Source organism: Psammomys obesus, unplaced genomic scaffold (genome assembly GCF_907164565.1).
Source record: "Psammomys obesus unplaced genomic scaffold, mPsaObe1.curated_primary_1811, whole genome shotgun sequence".
NCBI lineage: Eukaryota > Metazoa > Chordata > Mammalia > Rodentia > Muridae > Psammomys > Psammomys obesus.
Genome location: NW_026591643.1, coordinates 2,545,598 through 2,566,420, shown reverse-complemented (window position 1 = coordinate 2,566,420; position 20,823 = coordinate 2,545,598). Strand labels below are relative to the sequence as shown.

General features: G+C 56.1%; 1 protein-coding gene across 1 annotated transcript; it reads right to left on the bottom strand.

The window, feature by feature from the left end:
• Nucleotides 1-9,626: 9,626 nt before the first annotated feature.
• Fgfrl1 (fibroblast growth factor receptor like 1) lies at nt 9,627-20,817 on the bottom strand. Its single transcript, XM_055611659.1, is given in 8 exon segments — nt 9,627-9,787; nt 9,789-10,144; nt 10,378-10,731; nt 10,811-11,095; nt 11,192-11,272; nt 12,363-12,635; nt 20,127-20,219; nt 20,705-20,817. Coding segments are annotated over 7 exon segments (1,503 nt in total). The 5' UTR covers nt 20,206-20,219; nt 20,705-20,817; the 3' UTR covers nt 9,627-9,712.
• Between the last annotated feature and the right edge of the window lie 6 nt (nt 20,818-20,823).

Here is a 20,823-nt window from a genome sequence, read left to right as displayed (position 1 = left end):
TGAGGGTCGGACTCCTGACCTGCCCATGGAGCTGCTGCTCCTGTGGCTGCCTACCTTAGGACACAGGGTGACTTTCTAAGACAGAGGTCTCTCAGCGACTCTCTTGGCCCTCACAAGCCAAAGACTCTCTTACCAGGGCAGCAGGCACCCCCGCCAGCAGGTCCAGCAAGGGGAACCTATATCTGTCTAGTGAGAAGCCAGTTCAGTGGCAACTGTTGCATAGCTTGAAGCCAGTACTCCAGGGGGCTGTTCTCCAGTGGAAGCTAAAACAACAGCCCAGAGCTCCTCCAACACCCGAGGCTCGTGAGCCTTAGAGCGGCCAGGATAAGCCAGCTTCTTCCACCCAGACAGGGACAGGGTTCATCTTCAGAGGGGAAGGTGGGCTGCCTGCCAAGGAGAAGACACTGAAGGCCCCCGTGTGGGACTAACACCAGGAGCAGCGGAGCCCCAAATGGCCAGGCTTCCCGGCAGGCCGGTGGGAACCGAGGTGTGCAGCGGTGAGATCTGCTGGCCCCAGCACGGCTGCAACTTGGCAAGAACATGCTTCTGTCCTGCATACACACCGTGGGCCTCTGACATCACCTGTGGGGGCAGAAGTCTGCGCCCACCGGCTGATGAACCTGTGGCTACTTGTCCTCTTGAAAGCAGCCACCATACTTTGCCATTGAAGAAATAAAGCTCAAGACAAAAGCTGTTGATTCTGCACACACACACACACACACACACACACACACACACACACACACACACGTGTCCCAGCCAAACTTTTGGAAGACAGAAGGCCTACAGAAAACAGAAGGTGTTTGCCATGTTTGTGGAGGGAACTGAGCGGTAGCCCTTTGAAGCTTCAGCTGCTGGCATCCAGCAGAATATCAGAGATCTTTGGGTGGTGTAGGGTGGGGTCAGCTTTCCCACCTAAGCCCTGCCCTGGCTTAAAGGCCCCTCATTTGAAAAACATTCACCTTCGAAACTTATGCTCCAAAGAAAGTAGAGGTGATCCTGTCACAGTCAAAGGCTCTCAGAGTCACAGCCTTGGGACCTTCTCTCTTTCCAAGATCAGCCATGCTTGGATGCTGTGGAGGCAGCATCCACAAATAATTCATAGTGTAAACCATCCAGTCAGTAGGCAGCTAGTGTCCACTATGGAATAACTATGTACATAGAAACTTCTACAGGGGCAAGCAGGTGGGCTCGCATGGGAAAGCTACCCAAGCCACCCAGTAGGATCATTTCAGGAAGTTTTGTGGCTGCTCTTGGAAAGAAAGTCTAGTATTCCCTGACACATAGGCCCTCCAGGAGATCCAGCTATTCTTCACAGCCTGATCCAGACCAAGAGCTACACAGGGGTCCCTGGTATCTACCTTGAAGCTCTTATACAATGCGCAACGTCCCTTTATGCTGACTGAAGCACACTGAACAGGAACAACAGTCAGAAGCCACCCTTTGGAAGCTTCACCTCAGTTCCTGGTGGGAGGTGCATGTGGCAGCTTGGTAGGACACCTAATCCCATAGACCCTTAGCTGGTTTCTATCCACTTTCTAACAAGAAAGACCCAAGGGCTGTCCAGTGCCATAGAGGGACCCTCTGGGGTTTCCAATAAAGGGCTCCTCAGAAGTGTCTCCCTGGACCTGGAGAAAGAGACTTTGAAGGCACATCCAACTCAGGCTGCTGTCTTGCCCTTCCAGACTCCTAATCCTTTGTACGCATGTCTCGGAGGCCTTGGGGCTCTCTCAGGTTCTGCTGCCTCACAGGTATGCCAGCTAGACTGAGTTAGGTAGAGATGTGGATGATGGCTTTCCCCTCCCCATAGCAGGGCCCTGCAGCTCCTGGGCTGGGCCAGTCTCTGGCAGCCAGACCCAGGCAGGCTGGCAAGAACTTCTGGCTGCTGCTCCCCTCATTTCCTCTTGGCCCGAAGGCTTGGCTGCCTTGGAAACAAAGGGTAGATTGTGCCTCCTTCAGGCCTGTACACCGGCCTGGGCCTTAAAGGCTCCCCAGTACAGCCACTGTCTCTACAGCCTGTAGGTGACAGCTGTGTTTCCAGCCATTTAGGATTCCCCAGTCAACCCTTGTGGGCTCCAAGAAAAGGGGCTTCAGGACACACCAGGCCCAGGCACCTCCAGAAGTCTAATACCAGTGGCTGGGCTGCCTGGTTATGCCCGTCTAGTTCCTATCCCTTTGCAACAACTTCCTGCCCCTACCTAGACCCAAGAACAATTAGCCCAGCCCCCACCCCACTAAGACCCTCTTTGTTCTATAACCTGCTCCAATCCCTTCTGCCCTGCTGAATTATGAGCAAAAACCTCTCTTCAACCATTCAGTCAGACATCCCTGGCAAGAGGATTTGGGAGTGCTCTGTGCTGTGTTGGCCATGGGAGACTCTGGAAAGCTAAATGGGGCCAAGTTTCTCCTCTCAGTGGGTCCGAGTATGCACAACTACACAAATGCTCCTATTACAGGACTCAAATCCAGTCACCGGCTGGCCAGAGAACGCTTTGGAGTATATCTAAATAGGTGACAGGAACGGCTGCACAGGGCTTAGGGATGGAGGCAGCGAAAGCTCCTGTGAGCATCTGGGTCTGAGTGCTAGAGCATGTTACAAACATCTGTCTTCAGATACAGGGTTGGGCTCAGGATGCCCAGCCCCATGCCAGGAAGCAGGAGCACCAGTGTCATAGCCAGAACTGGGCATACTCTTCATAGTGGTAGGGTCCTAGTTTGGTGCTCGCTGCTCACCTTTGGAGGATGTTAGGCCTCACTCGAGGGTCCATCTTGGGGTCGTGTCCCCACCACCTGTGTGCTGAGTACTGGCCCTCCCGTGGCTGCTCTTGTTCTGTCATTGTTACTTTGGCTCCAGCTACCTCTGTAAAGGGGTTTTGTAGTCTATGAGTGAGGAGGGTGCTGATCGTCTTGGAGAGGCTCCAACAAGGAGTGACTGATGGAGGATGGCTTTTGGAAGAAAGGTGAAAAAAAAAAAAAAAAAAAAAAAAAAAAAAAAAAAACAGGAGAAAAAGCTGAAAACAGAAAAGGAATTTCTCCTAAGCTGGTCCTATTAGATCTATTCCTCCCCTCCTGCCAGTGTCTTTTCTGTATGAGTGCATTAAGACATAGAATCTGTGGTCTCACAAGACAGGGTCTTCAGAGCTCCAGAGCACCTGGCTTGTGTACCCAGACAGGATTGCTTGCCCTAGGCACTGACAAATCCAGACCAAGAACAGTGGGGCTGCAGACCATGCTCCCTGAAGCCGCCTGTTGGAGGCCTAGAGCTGAGACCAGGGCCAGGCTTCAGAAGAGGACACAAGCCTCAGCTTCACAATTGGACCTAGTCTCACTGAAGAGTCAGGTACTGGGTCCTATGTGATATGGGTCCTCTCTCCTTGAGGAAGCCTGCCCAGCAGCATCACTAGATACCCACTAAGGCAAGGTCATCCCCTGGACATACAGCCTGCCACCCTGGGTCAAGAAAGTTGGAGGAGTTTGGCAAGGAGGGAGCTAAGGACTCCTTGAACGCGTTGCTGAGATAGCCTGGAGAGTGGTAGGTGGGGATAGAGTGATAGGAGCCTTTGTTCCAGAAGGATGAGTTCCTTGGCCAACCAGCCAGATCTTCTGCCTCCAGCTCCCCAGTCTCAGTCTGGGATGTGGGAGAACCTAGGCATAGAGACTTTCCTGAGAATCCTGCAATGCTCCAGGTAGGCTGGGGTAGGCATATTGCCTAGCAAAATGCTACCTAGCTGCTTCTCTGGAGGTCAGGACTCCAGCTTTCTGTCCATGACCCTTTTTTTTTTTTTAAGATTTATTTATTATTTATACAACATTCTGCCTGCACACCAGATCTTACTATAGATGGTTATGAGCCACCATGTGGTTTCTGGGAATTGAACTCAGGACCTTTGGAAGAGCAGACAGTGCTCTTAACCACTGAACCATCTCTCCAGCCCCTTGTCCATGACCCTTTAACTGATTCTGATAACATAGTCCTAAGATCTTCTTCAGACGCTGGAGACTGATGAGCCCAGGAAGTCTCCTGCCCAGTACAGCTGCTAAGATACTCCTCCTGAGCCCTGTGAGAAGGGGCTCTCCATGCTGACCTTCCATGGGGACAGAGAAGCGCTTCTTCACTCCAGGGACAGTCTTGCGCCTGCATGGACTCTCTGGCTTCCCTGCAGCTGAAGGGAGCCGCAGCCAGAGCCCTGAAACTCAGATGTCCCACTGCCTCTCCTGCCAGCTGTTGGCAGCTGTCACCACCTGATGGCCCAGGGCCAGATGCCTCACGGCTGTCGCAACAAAACGGGGCGGGGGGGGGGGGGAGGAAGGAGGAGGGTGCAGCTGCCTTGAGACATGAGCCTCAGCCTCTCACTTGCCTCCACTGCTCTTACTTGAGGCCACTGCAGAGCTGGATACTAGGCCTCTGTAGGCAGGGACGCGTGTGGCTGTGGTAGTCATTTGACTTCTCCCACCCAAGACTCACTCTGGCAGGTCAAGGCAGCTGGCAGGGTCCTCTATCAGTCTCTCCTACGATGGACAAGGAGAGGGACTACGGGGGACAGGAGCTCCAAATACGGGCCAGAGTATTCTCACCGGAGGGATCCTGGATCTCCTACGGCTGAAATCCTCAGGCCGCTGTGCTGGCCGCCGAGCCTCATGTCATGTGCTGCTTCATTCCACACCACACGAACTCCAGAGTCGAGACCTCTAAAGGAAAAGCCTTGCCTGAAGAAGGCAGTCAGATCACCCAGCAGAGAGCAGGATCACCTACCCACGCCTCTCCTTGTGCCCATTCTATATTTCTGGGCAGCCTGGGGCTCGGAGGCCACTCTGCCATCATCTAGGCATGTGAGAGGGCAGGGAAGGTCTGGAGGGAGTGTGGTGGAAGGACACAGTGAGTTAGACCGACGACCTGGTATCTAGACCCAGCAACACTGGGATGGCGGGCATTTTGAAAGCCACCGTGAGTCACGGCAGAGCTGCCTGAGCCAGCAGAGGACATCCAGGGTTGCCCGGGGCACCTTCGCCTCGTCTCTCCAAAGACAGAGGACGTGGCTGCCTGTGTCTCACCCTGCTGTTCCGAGTCCTGCTGCACAAAGTGGAGGGCCGTGAGCTAAGGCAAGCACTGACCGTCAGGACGTTCTCAGGAAAATTGACTGGCCAACTTCCTGTCCATGTTAGAAGGATAGTCCATGAGGGGATAGTCTTGTGAGCACCCTCCTGCAGGCCCTCCATTTACATCGGAGACAGCAAGCAGGGACTAGCTCAGCCCTGATATCAGTGGCGCCAGACAATAACTCAGTCTTCAGAGGCCCTTTGGAACCCCAGCTCCCAGTGGGCTCTTTGCCTTGCCCGAGGCCCCTGTGCCTGGTCCTAGCTGTGGTTTAAGATTATGAGACCAGAGAAGTGACCCTGGACACCAAGCACAGGCAGGCTTCCCCTCAGATATAGAGAGCTCCATGCCTTGGAGACAAGTTTTCACGAATGTCTTGAGTACTAGCCTTCTCTCCTCATTGGCTGACCTGAGAGGCGGAGCCCAAGTGAGGATGAAGAAGGCTCAAGGGGATGCCCAATGGGGGGCATTATGGAAGGACAGCATGGACAGCTACCTGAGCTCTGTGAATGAGACCATGTTGGAGGGACACCCATGGGATCAGGCCCCTATGAAGAGCCAGTGATGCAGAGCAACCAGGGAAGGCTAAGACACAGGACAACCGAGGATCTGGGTCTGACCAGGCACTGATCTTGCTTGGATAAGTCTGGCTGGGAAGGATTAAGAACTGGGTTTTGTCCCAGATCTAGAACAGAAAGAGTAGCCTGGCCCACCATGGAGTTAGGTGAGATCATACAAGGTTCCATATATGTTTCAGCCATTCCATGTTGCGATAGTTCTCAAGGGCCCTCAGGTGACCTCTAGACTTACCAGGACCCTCCCCCAAGGAGGAGTTGTACAGTGTTAGGTCTAGTCCTAGGCTAGTCAGAAGACCCAGAACTGGGAGCAGACTAGCACCCTTCTGTCTCAGACAGACCCTGTCTCCAGCTACACTGGAGTCTCCTCCTCTCCAGATCAAGATGGCTCCTCCAGTCTAGAGCTTCCATCAGAGATCCCTCTCAGGAACCTCCCTGACCACCAAAGATGGCTATCCTGCTCAAGCTCCACCACAGGGCTCCTGGGTGCCGGCTCAGATAACAGAGGGACCAAATGATGGCCCAGGAACTTGGTCAGCCCCAGCCATGGCCTGAGGCAAGAATGCCCTTCACGAATCCCTCTCCTCATTAAGAGACTTTTGAGTCCGTAATGTAAAGTGTCAGTTCCGGGGTGCTACAGAAAGAAACCTGGGTCTCCACATAGCTGAGAGTGGCCTTGGCTGCCACCTGCATCAACAGACACACGGATCTCAGAAGAGTTCTGCCAGACCTTCCTAGAATGAATAGTCGCAGCTCCTGCCCCACAGAGCCGGACTGAGATCCTTACTCTACTAGGCCACAGAAGCTCTTTGCATGGTGTGCTACCACCAGATAGCAAGAGGAACTGGGCCCCAAGCTCAGGTCACCACAGTATGTCCCCGACACCTGAAGTCTCAGCCTGGCTACATATGGCCCAGCCTTGTGCTGTCTGGGGGATCAGGGCAGCTCTTCTGGGCCCTGCCTGGTATTCTGGCCAAATCCATACTGTTGTGGTATCTCCACCCCTTGACCCTCTTCTATGTCACAGGTCCTCTGTGGCCATGTCCTGGTCCTGGAACAGGCTCTGATCTCTAGCCAGGTCCTCTGACTGCAGGGTGGGGCAGGCCATGTCCCTCTCCTCTCAGCTTTGTACAATCACCCTCCCCTGGGCATTAGCCTCAGCCCCTCCCTACCCCCAGGGACAGCTGCAGGACAGCTCATGGACATCCTTTGAAGCTGGAGGAGGGAGGGGTGTCACACCCAAGGGTGTCAGAGTCTGGGCCAACCTTTCAAGTTTGCCGGCTTTTCCAGTGAATGAGCTTATCACGCTGCTTAGACGGGTCAGGTGGAGGCTCGCTCATGGCCCCCTACTGCACCCCTCACGCACCCACCACTCACCGAGCCTCAACCAGGACACTGAATCTCCTCCTACATGACTTCCCATCAGAAGCCTGGCCTGCGCCTTGGGTCACTCCAAGGACAGCAGTATCTCCTCCTGACCTCTGAGCAGGGAAAGCTAGGGACGTGTACTTGTCCTTGTGAGGGGTTGCAGCAGGCAGGGAGAGCTCGTTTAGGTTCCTCCTTTCTTCTTGGACCCACAGCCCTCACCCCACAATTCCGCCCTCAGCTGTCAGCAAGCCACCACTCAGCACAAGTCCTTCCCTGTAGGCCTGGGCACGAGAAAGAGAGTATGGATGACACAGGCATGCGAAGAGGGTGGACAGACAGGTGCCTCCTAGCAGCAAGGTCAAGGTCCAAAGCACCATCTTTTGGGCACTGTCAGGTTGTCCTCAGAGGCACTGTCCTAGTCTTCCCAAGATCAAAGCACACAGGCCATTTATTCCTACCCACGAGACACAGCAGCTCCCTGGACACGGGGGGGGGGGGGGGAGAAGATAGTGATTTCAGCATTGAAAATGTGCTAAAGCCTCTGGGGCATGGGGGGTGACCAGCATGTACCCCTACAGGGACGAGCCAACTGCATCCACATGAGGGCTTGCCAGAGCTGAGCTGGAGATGGGACAGAACCTGAAAGGCCTTGAGGCTGGGGACATGGGCTCACAGCTACTGCATATGCGCTAGTACAGCCACAGAGCTCTAGAGTCATTATTCAGGGGTATCCAGGAACCCTTTTCCCAGCCCATCACTCACCACCTGCTCTGCCCAGGAATATCTTGCTTCTGAAGCAGCAGATGAAAGGCAGGGAGGAAGTGAGGGGCTGCTCTCACTCCTCATTGATTGGTTCCTGACCTTAGCCCAAAGATTTGGGTCTTTTCTCCCTCAGAGTGCCTCCTCTCTGTCTGCTCCCTGGAACAGTCTATTTGTATGGTACAGATAACCTACCGCCGAAGCTCTTCCCTCTTTGCAACCCCCATATGTCAAGCAAACTTGACCTGATGCTGAGCCATCCTGTGTGGGGGCATCTATGACTAGCTGTGGGCCCAAAGCCCCACGGTGCCTTGAACATGCATCTGGGCATCCCTGGCATCCAGCAGCCAGAGATAGCCCTGTCAGTAACAGCCAGGACCACCCAGTGTGGCCGCCCCAGGAGATCAAAGGCTAGGAGCTGTCCTCTATGATGGAGTCCAGGGTAAGTAACCCCTCTCCCAGGGGCCCACATGGAGACGCACACTGGAGAAACACTAAGAAAGGCAACGTCTCAAGAAGCTCTTAGAACCACGGCAGGACCCTTGGTGGATTATCCCTGTGGGATCTCTGTGTATGCATGCATGTGATGCTGGAGGCTGAACTGACTTCCCACATATTAGACAGACACTCTACTACTGAGACCTGTGCCCAGCCCTCTGTGCCTAGCGAGCTCTGAACTTGCTTAGACAGATACCCCAGCCTCCAAAAACGCTAGGTGAATCAACGCCTGTTTCCCTGATTGAAAAGAATTGCCATATCACATACGAGTTCCCGGGAGTGCGCTCAGCGGGGAGCCCTGAGGACAGAGGTTACTGTGATCTAGTGCTGGCCCTACCCCAACTCTAAGCAGCTTCCCTGCTAAGGCCACATAAAATAGAACAACAAAAAGTAGGTTCCTAGCTAATAGCAGGCCATGCACAGAACAGAGGGATAGTACTCGGCCAGCTATGTAGTTACAGGCCCTAGAATGATGCCCAAACGCCTCATACTACCAGCCAGCAGCAGCCACTCCTGTACACCATGAAGCTCAGAAACCCGAGGCCCCACAAAAGACAAAGCCTGCGAAACCCCAGACCTGAGGACTAGGAAAGGGAAGGTAGGCGCTTCCCTTGAGGAAAGACACAAAGGCACAGTATCAGCACGTGTGTGTGCTCACTGGCACATACACACACAGACCAACCCCAGGTACAAACACCAGAATGAAGAAAAGGAGGCAAATTTTTGTTTAACAAAATAAATTAAATATACGAGGCTTCAGCTCAAACTCTATATAAAATTACAGAGGCCAGGCAGCCACGGACAGTGAGGATACCCAATGTAACCACAAGACCAGGCAGCTCCCATGCCCAGGGCAGGCCACAGTTCCCGTGTTCCAACCCTCCTTACATCATTATTAATATTATTTCATTTCTTAAATATAAATATGGAGGCCCTTCTCTTTAGCAGGGGGAGGGTGGCTCAAACCTCCAGGCATGCTGCACTGCTCACCCCAGCCAGATTGCTGGTTGGCTCCTGGGCACACCATGGCATACGTAGACAAAAGTAGCCACCAAGGCCAGGCAGGAAGAGACACAGGTCCGCAGGGGTGGGGGAGAGGCCGTGACCTCTAAGACTTGAGGGAGATCCCTTCAACTAGCCATTGCCACATGTCACTGCAAAGCCACACCACAAATCCTCCTGAGGCTTCTCAAGTTTTCCGCGCACCTGTGTGCACATTCGCACTTTTAAATGTGTGTGTGCGGGGGTCTGGCTGTCTCTTTATCTGGCAGTAGATACATCTATATGGCCAAATTCATGAGTGCCTGCTACAGGCCCTCCTAAGACACTCTTCCTCCATTATTCTCAATCCTCCCAACCTGCTGCCTTGGGCCCCATATGCCTACCTCAGGGCACAGCGCTTGGAGATTGGCTGCATTTAGCACTGAGAGTGGGCATGCTGGCGCGGATGACCCTTGCCCTCCACATGAGAGTGTGTGTGTGCATGTGTGAGTATGCGTGTGTGTATGCACATCTGTGTACAGCTTGGGGTACAGCTTGGGGCCAGCGGTTGAGCCAGAAGCCAGGATGTGCTGGGGGGCCATGGTGGACCCATGCTCCTCACACAGGCCCACAGCCAGCGAGGGCAGGTCCTTGTCGCCACCGCGGTCTCGGGACGTCCCTGGGGGACGCTGTCCAGGCACAGGCAGTGTAGATACAGGGGCGCACGGCTTCTTCTTGGCCTGACAAAGCCAGAGCAGCACGGTGCCCAGGATGAAGACAGCGCCAGCTGGGATGCCGATCACCACAGGCCACGGCAGGCTTGTGGTTGAGGATGAAGGAGCCACAGGAGGCCCTGGAGGTTTGGGGTCTGCAAGAGAGATCAGGGAGAGCAGTAGAGAAGAGATCCCTACACTAACGAGACAACCAACCCAAGCGTGAACTACATGGATAGTAACCCTGGACTCCCTCTGAGGCAAGGAGGACTCACAGGAAGGGGAAAGAACAGGGAGCCCACACCTGCCAGGTAGACACTGGGGATCCCCCAGGACAGGACAGACCAATGGAAGGGACTGAGTGTAAACATGAGCAGCCCACACATACCTGGCAATACAGTGAGGAAGGCACTACGGAAACTGTAGCCCATGGTGTTGGCACCCAGGCAGATGTACATGCCAGCATCGTCCTGGCGGGCCCGGGAGATGAGCAGCTTGTTGAGGTAGGAGCCGTCAGGCCGTGACCACACGTCACCGGTGGGCAACACCACAAACTTTTGGCCACCCACGTCAATGGTGGAGTTGTGGCGGCCTTCAGAGCCGTACTCCACCCGCTTGAGCCACTGGATCACAGGCTTCACGTCGCTGCGCACCCTGCACTGGAACGATGTGGTCCCCCCGAAGTCCACTGTTGTGTTCACAGGGTGTGTCCCCGTGAGCACGGGCTTGGAGCGAGTGCGCTCTGTGCCAGGGACAAAAAGACATGTCAGCACAGTGCTAGGCACCGCGGGCCCCTGTCCTACCCAAGACCCGCCACTCACGGATTACATCCACTTTGTAAGTGGCGTTGATGGCGCCTGCCCGGTTGGACACACGGCACGTGTACTTGCCGCTGTCTTCGGGCTTCAGGTTTTTCAAGCTCAGCGTCCACTTCTTCTTCCTGTGCTCGCTGGCCTCTGGACGTGTCAGGGTCTGGTCATCCTTCATCCACATAATATCTGGCCGTGGGTGCCCACTGGCCACACATTTGAGCCGCACAGAGCTGCCCACGGGCCGAGCGATCACTCGGCGCCTCATCTTGGAGGGCTGCGTGAAGCGAGGCCGTGCTGTGGGGCGGGGCAGCATCAAGGTCAGCGGGAAAGGGTATGATGCCAGAAGGATGGCACCGCCTTACTCCAACAGTCTCCCGACCCCACGCTTACCCCACTGCTGGCTGGCTGCGTCCTCCCGGCCCCCAGAAGAGCCACCTGGCCCGGGGCTCTCCTTCCCCGGGCTGACATCATCTGTAGAGAAACAGGTCATAAGGAGGCCAGGTGAGAGGTCCAGGGCAGCCCCTCATCAATACCCAGCATGCCCTGGCTGGGACAGCCCCAGAACCCAAGAAGAGGCCATGGACACTCCCACATGTCAGGATTCTGGGACAGCTGGGCAAGGGCTGCCTGCCAGCCCCCTCCCTGGGTGCAGGTGACCCTGATAGGCATGGTAGGACTGGAGAATTGGCCCCCACCCTGGCTCCGGGGGGTCTCAGGGCCCAGGAGGAGGGGGCCAGGCCCAGCCAGCAGCTGCAGTAACCCTAGCCCACATCAAGGGGCCGAGTGCTTGGTGCAGAGACATGGCTTACATACCGCCTGGTCATCGTCCTCTTTGAAAGGATGGGGGTGGGGAGGGTGGACAGCCGTAATATTCCCATTCCAAGCCCAGAGAGAAGGCCTTGAGGCCTGTACTGGGCAGTGATGGGGGGAAGGGCAGGGCGTGATAAGGAATGTCCGCCTTGCTGCCCTAGGACAGCGGCCTCTTCCACCAGCCTGGGACCAAGGGCCAGGCTGTTCCAGGCCACTACCCTAGCCCTCCACTGCAGAGAGCATGAGCTAGGCCCAGAGCCCCACACCAGGGCACCCAGCAGAGATGGTGGGCCATGCCAGCTACCAATGTGTGTGTGTGTGGGGGGGGGGTCACCAAAGACACCTGCCCATTCCCTATCGACTGGGCCCCAGGGACAGAAGAGAACAGAGGCCATTCACTTCTTGCGGCCTCTCTGAACTCTGAAACCTGAGCCTCAAAGTCATGGCTGCCAAAGCTCTCACTGCCAAGTCCTTAGCCCACTCCACCCGACCCCACCCAGCAGCTCTTCGGTGGAACCTCTGCCTGAGCACTGCCCCATCCATTCCGCCACCTGGGAGCAAAGGCCCAAGCCTGAGCTGGTCGCCCTAGGGCCCAAGCTGGGAATGGGAAAACCTCCTGGATCCTGTCTATGTCCAGGTAGATTTGGTGTAGGCTGAACAAACAGGGTAGGAGAATGCAGTGTCTGCCGCACACTTGGTGCCCAGATGATTTTGGCCCCACCATAATCTCTGACTCGAGCAACCAACTGACCCATAATGATGAGAGTGTAGTTAACGCTGAGACTGCCAAAGCCGTTGGTGGCCTTGCACACGTAGACGCCCGCATCCTCGGCCTCCACCTCCTTCACCTTCAGCCCCTGGGGCAGCACACGGAAGCGGCTCCAGCCACTGTGGATTGTGCGGCCATCTTTGGTCCACATGGTCAATGGTGGTGGGTCCCCCTCCACCGGGCACTGCAGCCTCACAGTGCGACCCAGGCGGGCCACCTGCCGTGGGACCACCTTGTCTGCCATTCTTGGGGGTCCTGCAGGGGTTAGAGGGCTTGGTTGGGGGAAACACATTAGGAGAGCAAAGGCTTGACACAGGGGCCGGGAACCCACCCAGGCCCCATTAAGGAAGTCTGCCTGTTACGGCAGAGGAGGCCCCAAAACACGAACCCTGCTTCCCAAGCACAGCGGCCTATGTCCACACATCCCCCCATGTCAGTCTCAAGCACCTTGCTGGTGCATCACCACAGCAGGCCGCCTCCCCAAGGAGCCCAGAGGGTCGGGACACAACTCAATAATACTTTTACATTTTTTTAAAATTCAAACCGAGAAAACAGGGTCATCCCTTTGTCTCACCATAGAGAACTACATGTTCCCTGGTCAGAAAAAAAAAGAAAAGAGGAGCCCCCAGAACAGGACAGTAGGATGGGCTTCTGGCTGGCCTCTTTCCACACACAGAGCTTCACAGGATATCTTATATTCTAGCTGCACACTGTGCTGCCTCTGGCACCTGACCCTTCCTCATCCCAGGTCACTCAGGGAAGGGACAGCCACCTTACACCTGTCTCAGAGGGAAATGGGTCAACAGGAGGGACCACCAGGATGAACGGCCAGGAGTGAGCCTGCCAGCGCTCACCGCCATACATGCCCATCACTGAGAGGGCCCTTGCAGGCCCAGATGTGTGTGCACCCGCATAGGAGCTGGTTGTTCTGTCTGTGTGCTCTGTGTCTGAACTCATGGACACAGTTTGCTCTGGGCTGTCAGCCAGCCCCAGTGGCCACAGCTGCCAAGTGGCTAGACCTCACAGGGTCACAATCCCAAGACCATGGGGTCAGAGGACAGTATCCAGAGGGCTGGGACTTAAAGGGCTGCCTGGGATACACAGGATGAGCAAGGGCTGGGCACAGGCTCTCAGTGCCTTACCTAGATTCCACTCAGGGAATTCTTCATAAGGAAGAATGTGCTGGGTCCTGTCCTGTGCGGGACAGTCCCTAGGTCAGACCTAGGAGGTGGTCTAGCCCCCAAAAAAGATGTTCACAGGTGGGGCCCCAGGCAGAGGCTCAAGCAACACAAGTCAAGACCACCATCTCGGGAAAGGCCAATTCCCGGAACTCCCAACTCTAGCTATCAGCACACACTCCCAACATCGCCAATGCACACCAAGCACCCTTCTCCACAGCCCTAACCATCAAGGCATCTCTGGACCGGAGGGCAGGGACGGAAGCCAGGCGGGACAGAGAGCACAGGGAGCATCGTCTGCAGGAGTCGGAAAGCTGCAGGGCTGCAAGAGAGGCGCTCTCGTGAGGGTGCGAGAGGGCGGGGACTGCAGCAGTGGATGAGGTCATGAGGTCACCCACACGGCACATTTCTAATGTTAGTGAGGGGTGTCTGCACAGCGCATCCAGTAAGTCGGGCCAGGATGGTCCCGGGCAAAGCATGCAGGAGCCAACAGGCCTTCTTGCAAGCTCAGTGGTGATGCTGCACAGGGCCCGGGGGAGCATGTGCTTTTATGATCAGCTGACACGGCCTCAGCACGTGTTACCGCCTTCACCCTAGGAGTGCTTGTATGGATGTCTTTGGACTTCCAGAGGTTGCTTCCCAACATCCTATGGGCCTACTCTTAAGTACTAAGGTGGGCTCTAAGGAGGCAAAAGACTAGTCAGCCATAGGGGAGGGGGCCATGTCTGCCAGTGAAAACCCAAGGACATCATTCCCGCTCAATGGGGAAGGAAGCCACAGAGGAAGGGGCCCTCCTGCACCTCTTCTTTCACTTGTATGGCCCAAACCTTTGCCCATTCTTCTGAGAACCTCTTCTCCAAGTCACATCTCGGCTTCCACTCAGTTCCCTTCACCCCTGACCTGGGCCTGAAGCTGCTACCAACTGAGGTCTCATCACCAGTCCTCTTCCTCACTTTTCCTTCATGGCTTCCTCTGGAAAGGGAAAGCGCAGAGGTAGGAAGAGGGCTGTCAGCCCACCTCTCTCCTAACCTGTTCTATTCATTAACCACCTAAGGCAGCAGGCCAATTCAAGCATAGTTGTCCCAAGGTTCTCCTGCATCCAGCTTTCGGTGCGAAAGGCTGCTGGGCACTCGGCACATGGCTCCTGAGATTCCCTTCCCTACACCTTCCCAAGCCTCAACTCCGTTCCTGAGCAAACTCTGTCTACCAACTGTCACTGTCCGAAATCCCGCCACTCAGAGTGCCACCCAGGCCTCAGTGATGAACTGGCCAAATCCCTGCCAGCCCCGTGGCCCCAGCCAATCTGGTATATACACAGACAGACTCATATATGCAAGCATACACACACACATGCAGTTGCCTGGAGATGTTCTGGGGCATACCCAAGAAGTGCCCAAAGCCAGACGAATCTACCGCCCTACATCACATGGGAGATCCTGAGGGAAACCTAGCCTCACTATGCCTTCAGGAAGCAGCATCCCTCCTGGCATCAGACAGAGGAAGAGGAGTCTAGAGGAGGGGTACCAAGAGACAGGAGGCCTGTCATGACCAGTGCTGAGGGACAGGGCTAAGTGACTGCCAGATGGCCGGAAGCTTGGTCCTTGGGGCCTGCCTGCACATACAGGCTGGCGACAGGCTGGCCAGAGGAGCCAGCCTTATCCTAAAGCAAACAGTATCCTGCCAGCCCCTGCCCCCGACTGAGTTCCAATATACCCCACTGTGGGATTGGGCCCCAGGCTTGTTACAGAGCCCCACATAAGGACATCCCCGCCCCCATGCACAAAAAGCCCAACCCCTAGAATTGTGGGAATTTGGGCTATAATATGGCCACCTTGGATCTATATTTAACTCTGGAAACACAGCCCCCTTTGTTCTACCTGGACAGCCATCTACTCTGCTCAAGCAGTGAGGAAACTAAGGACTTGCAGCTCAAGGGCAATGGGACATAACTGCCCCACACTCGGCCTTGGGAGAGCTGCAGGAGGGTTCTCTGCAGAAGCTGGGGCCTAAGGGCCATACCTGAACTTCCAACAGGGCTTATCTGACCTGCCCACCCAGGCAGGCTCCTTTAGGAATCCCAGGGCTGAGAGAGCTCACCACAGGCTGGATCCAGAGGGTCGGAGGCAGGGGGACACAGGCCTATTCAAGATGGGTGTGTTCTTGCTCCACTGATAGGTAACGTGGAGACCAACACTTCGTGGTAGGACCTGAAGGCCCCAGGCCAAGGAGAGAGCTGTATCAGCTTCTGGCCTCTCCGTAACTTCTATAGCTATTTCAGCTGTGTCCATTCCTCCGGAAAACCCACCCAGGTATTTCTAGACTAGACTAGACTAGACTTTAGTGCAGGCGGGGACAGCGTGGGGACCTTCTGCAGGAGGCACAGTCTGGGTCGAAGTTCTTAACCTGAAGGATGTGGTCAGTGTCAGGTCTAGATGCCAGCTGGGGTTCCAAGCCTGTTGACCTGAACTCCCCTCCTTAAAGGGCAGGTCTAGGCACCCCAAAGAGATTTCACACTGGTGAGTAGAGCTAGCTTGCCTGCGGCCCAGCAGCAGCAATTTGGGAAGAGGGTTCTCTGGAGGCACTGTCTGTTCCCCTAGGTCTGTTCCTCTCTCTGGAATACCGCAGCTGCCACATCTGTACGCCGCTAGCTCATAGACACTCTCTGACTCACTAAGACTACATATAGTAGCAGGGGTATCATCAGAGAAGGCCACAGTCCTTTAGGAGACACATACACCCATCCATAGAAGGACCCACTGAGGAGGCCTCACCTGGATAGCCAACCCCTGACCCTCTTCTCACAAACACTAGCTTGTCGGGCCATGGCTAGCTTCAAGTCAGGGCAACAGCAGGTCTCTGACCCTAAACAAGGCCAAACTCTGATCCTGGAAGCCCCTGATACCTCGAAAACTATCAAAATAAGGCTATTTCCTGAACCCAAAGCTCCTGAAGCAGAAGTCAGGTTTAAGGCAGCATGCCACCTAGCCCTACAAAAACTGGGCTGTTCAGATTGCCCAAACCAAACAGTCCAGGCAAACCCATCCAGCAGCCCACACCACTGCCAACACAGAGATTTCTTAGGGATGGAGCTGCGAATATTGGGGGGCCTAGAGCCTCAGCCCAGGTCACACTGCCACCACCAGCAGCTGGAAAGTAGGAGGCAGGGAGTACAGGGACAGCTCAGGAGAAGGCTCCGGGGTGCTGTCCCGAGTTCCCTGAGGGCACCCCGGACTGTCATCAAGGGCTGGAACCTTCTCCTGCAGCTCAGCCCCACACCTGAGTCAGAGCAGCACATGGCTCCCTTCCCACCCGCTGCTGCAGGCAGCACCGCTGGCTCTGCAGGCCCTTGGCAGCTCCAACAAATCTCTCAGGAAATAAACTCCTGGTGGAAAGAGGGGCTGTGCTTCCTGCTCAGGGGGAAGCTCTTGCTTTTAACAACTGCCCAGTAGAATGCACCTTCTATCCACCTTCCTCCTCTTCTAAACCTACCCAGCCTACATCCATGTGCCTACTCTGTCCGCCCCCCAGCCTGACGCTCCTACTTCCCCCGACCCCATTCTCAGGAACGCTCTGCTCTCCTCCACCTTGAGGTGTGGGCAGGAGTACTGGTCAGAAGAGCAGGTGGCAGGCAGAGGAGGGTAACTATAAAGTATGGAAACAGGGACTTAAACACACTCCCTACGCATTCTAAAGTCACCATATTAAAGCAAAACGAGGGAGAAGAGGCCACCATGGGCCAAGCATCAGGCCCTGGCTATAGAGAGGGCAGGTGGCCAGTAGGGGGAATGAGGCTTTGGGCCACAGCCAACTGCCCCCAGCACTACCACCAAAGACTGAGCCAAGGCCAGGGAAGCCAGAGACTAGAGGCCTCAGCTGGGGAAAAACCAACATTTCCCTAGTAAGGGCTACAGCACAGGGCAGGCCGACTGAAAGGCAACTCTGAGAGCCCGGAGGCCCATTGATCCTGCACAAAGGATAAAGGAGCCTGTGGTCGGCATTTCCAGGCCTAGCCAAAGGCGACTTTGTTCACAACTCCCTCCCCACCCCCATGGGGACAGTGATTTATTTTCCCTTCCAGGAATAGGGCCCCAGATGTGAATGGAAGGCTGGCCCATGTCCCTACCTCACAGGGGCTAGCTAGGCCTGGCTCCTGAGCATCTACCTCACTCCAGCCACACTCTGATCAGCCACAGCCTGTGAAGAAAAGAGGCCTCCCACAGCCTGGTTAAAAGCCAGGTCAGCTCCACGCAAACAGCCAGCCACCATCTCCACAGCATCATACAGCCTTCTCCACAACACAGTGCTCTGGGCAAATCAGGGCCAGGTCTCTCCAAACCTAACAGCTGGCTCCAAAAGATGGAAGAGAAGCCTATGTGAGCTGCTCAGAGACTGATCCTGGAGTCAACTTTATAAAAGCTCAGAGGTACGGCGGGTGCCATGGCGCACGCCTGTAATCCCAGTACTCAGGAGGCAGAGGCAGGAGGATCCCTGTGAGTTTGAGGCCAGCGTAGTCTAACAAAGCGAGTCTAGGATGGCCAAGGCTGCACAGAGAAACCCTGTCTCGAAAAACCAAAATGAAATAAAATTAAATTAAAAATTTAAAAAAAAAGTTAAAATAAAAGCTCAGAGGTGGCACTTCTCAGAAAGCCTTATACTCTTAGACTTATCTTGAAGAACGGTACTCTGTTTTTAAACTTACATTCTCGCTGTGAGAAACAGAACAGAGCAAAACAAAACTTATCTTTTTTTCAAATGGGGGGTGATCTTAAAGCAAATTCACCAACATTGTGAAACTTTGGGCAAAGGGGAACTTTAAAAAATGATCCGAATCTAGTGATGTACAGATTCCAAAATCTGTGACACCCCAGGGAAATAGCTTTCAAAACAGCCAAAACTCTACATGCAGTTCTCTGGCCCAGCTTAAGGTCAAAATTGGACCTACTCACGAAGAACCACTGAAGAAGGAATGCATTTGGAATAACTCTGCCCCTCCAGTCCAGATTGTGCCTGAAGGGAGAAGTCAGCACAATTCAGGAAACGCCATTCTTCCGCCCCAACCACAGGGCCCTTGCCCTTGGAAGGCAGCTCCTTCCAGCTCCCTAGCGCTGGCCAGGGGCCTTTACCAACACAGCCGGGGCCCAGACAGGAGATGCAATCCCAAGGCTGTGGCCAAAGGAGACAACGGCAGAAGCATGGCCCCCGTAGGGCCGCCAGCAAAAAGGTAGGGTGCTGCTGCCCACTGCCACCCATCAGTCAACCTGAAGGTCCAGCCAGTGATCAGGGCAGGGCAGAGGCCTTTGGAACCCCCCTGGCTGAGCAGCCAAAGAAGAGGCAGGTGCAGGGATGGGGGGGGGTATCCAAGCAAATAAAAGAACAATTAAAGACTGGTCACCAGTTGGGGGATAAAGAGACAACTCACCCAGCATGGCCCGAGTGCCTACATGCCCAGGACACTGTCCAGCCCAGCTGTGCCTTGACAGCCCTCACCCTCCAGCCAGCCAGTTCCCAAGCGGGGGGCGGGGGGGTCATAGTGGCATAAGGCCCACCTGGGCCGCCGCCCGCCACCCAACACCAAACGTGGCCATATAAGGCCAGGTTAGGCTCAGTGCGCCCGCGCTGGTGGCGGGGGGAGGAGATGCGAAGCCTCGGAGGACTGGTGGACAGAGCAAGGACAGTCCTGAGTGGCCAACACACTCAAAGGGCCCGCCTGGCCATGAGTCCTGCCTAACCATAGGGGACGCCAGCACTGTGCCCCGTGACACTGGAACACGGCAGGCAAAAATCCACAGGCATGTATCACTCGTCAGCTCTGGATGCCCTTTGCTAGGGCTGGGTCTAGGGCAGAGATCCCCACGGGACATCAAATGGGTGAGACTGTATCCAAGCCATACTGTGGCGTGTGCTGTGACAAACTGCTGTGTGGCCCCGTGGTCTAGAACCATCACGTGTCTTCCTCAGAGACCAAACCTCACTGTACAGTGATGCCTCATGCTCTGGGGACTCCCAGCCACTAAACTACGCTGCCTGTAAGACACAAGCAAGCCAACGGCCCAGGGCTGGGTCAGCTGAGGGATGGATCGGGGTGACCACAGATCACCAAGAAGTCACCAAGGTTCTCCATCTCCATTCACCTAGCCACTGCGCCAGTCTCTACAAGTTCCCAGGGACCCAATAAGGTTTTCTGTGGCCTCAGAGAGTCCACACTCCCCAAGAACCTGGGGGAGGGTCGACCACCCAGATATGCACTTGAAAGTGTGCGTATGCCAGATTGTGAGCGTGTCCTGGAGAGGACCTCGGCAAGGGCAAAGTCCGGGCCCTTTAGGTGAGGTGTCAAAGGAGGGGGAGCTGGGGTTACCAGGCTGCGACCCAGGTAACCTCCACGAGCGAGGTGAAGGCACGTGAAGCCAGCAGTAACTTGGGGTTAAGGATCAGGGGTGGCGGCCCGCTGCGATGAGGCAGACGGGGAGGGGAGGAGTGTGCCAGGCGTGCACTGTGGCAGGGGTCAGGGCTGGCGGGAAAGGGGCGGCGCTGCGGAGGCCAGAGCGCCGGACTGGGAGCCAGGACTCACCTCGCGCCGCCTCGGCCGACGGGAGGGCCCCCAGGAGCAACGGCGGCAGCAGCAGCAGCAGCGCGGGGCTCCGCGTCATCTCGCCAGTCGGACCTGGAGCAGGGGCGCGGTCACTGGGGGCTGGGCTGGGCTCGGGGCTCAGGCGCTCGGGTCGCGGCCGCAGAGCCGGGGTCCGGCCCCCCTCAGCGCCGAGCTCCAGGCAGAGGAAGCGAGGCGGGTAGACGCCGAGCGTATCAAAGGCAGACAAAGGGTTTACACTAATTACCAGCCGCCCCCGCCGCCCCCTCTCCAAACACCGTCTGGATTCCTGGCGCTCGCAACTCGGGCCCTGCCCGCGGGACACACAACACTGAGCGGCCCCGCAGATAATCGCCTGCGCCATTAGCGGACAAATTTGCGCTGGGGGGCCCACGTGGGGCGCCGGCGGGGGCGGGGCACGGGGCAGGGCCGCGGGCCCCACCGGAGCAGCCCCGGCGCAGCCCCGGCTCCCGCCCCGCACCGCGATCGCGGCCCTGCCCTTCGCGCCCAGCGCTCCAGCCCGCCCCAGCCGTCCCTCCGGGGGTCGCGGGCGTACACACCTCGACGGGGGTCGGCGCGGGGCTGAGCGGCAGGCGACGGAGTCAGAGCCGGGCCCGGGAGCAGCGCGCCGCGGTCATCGCTGCCCCGGGCGCCGCATCCCGCCCCCCGCGCCCCCGGG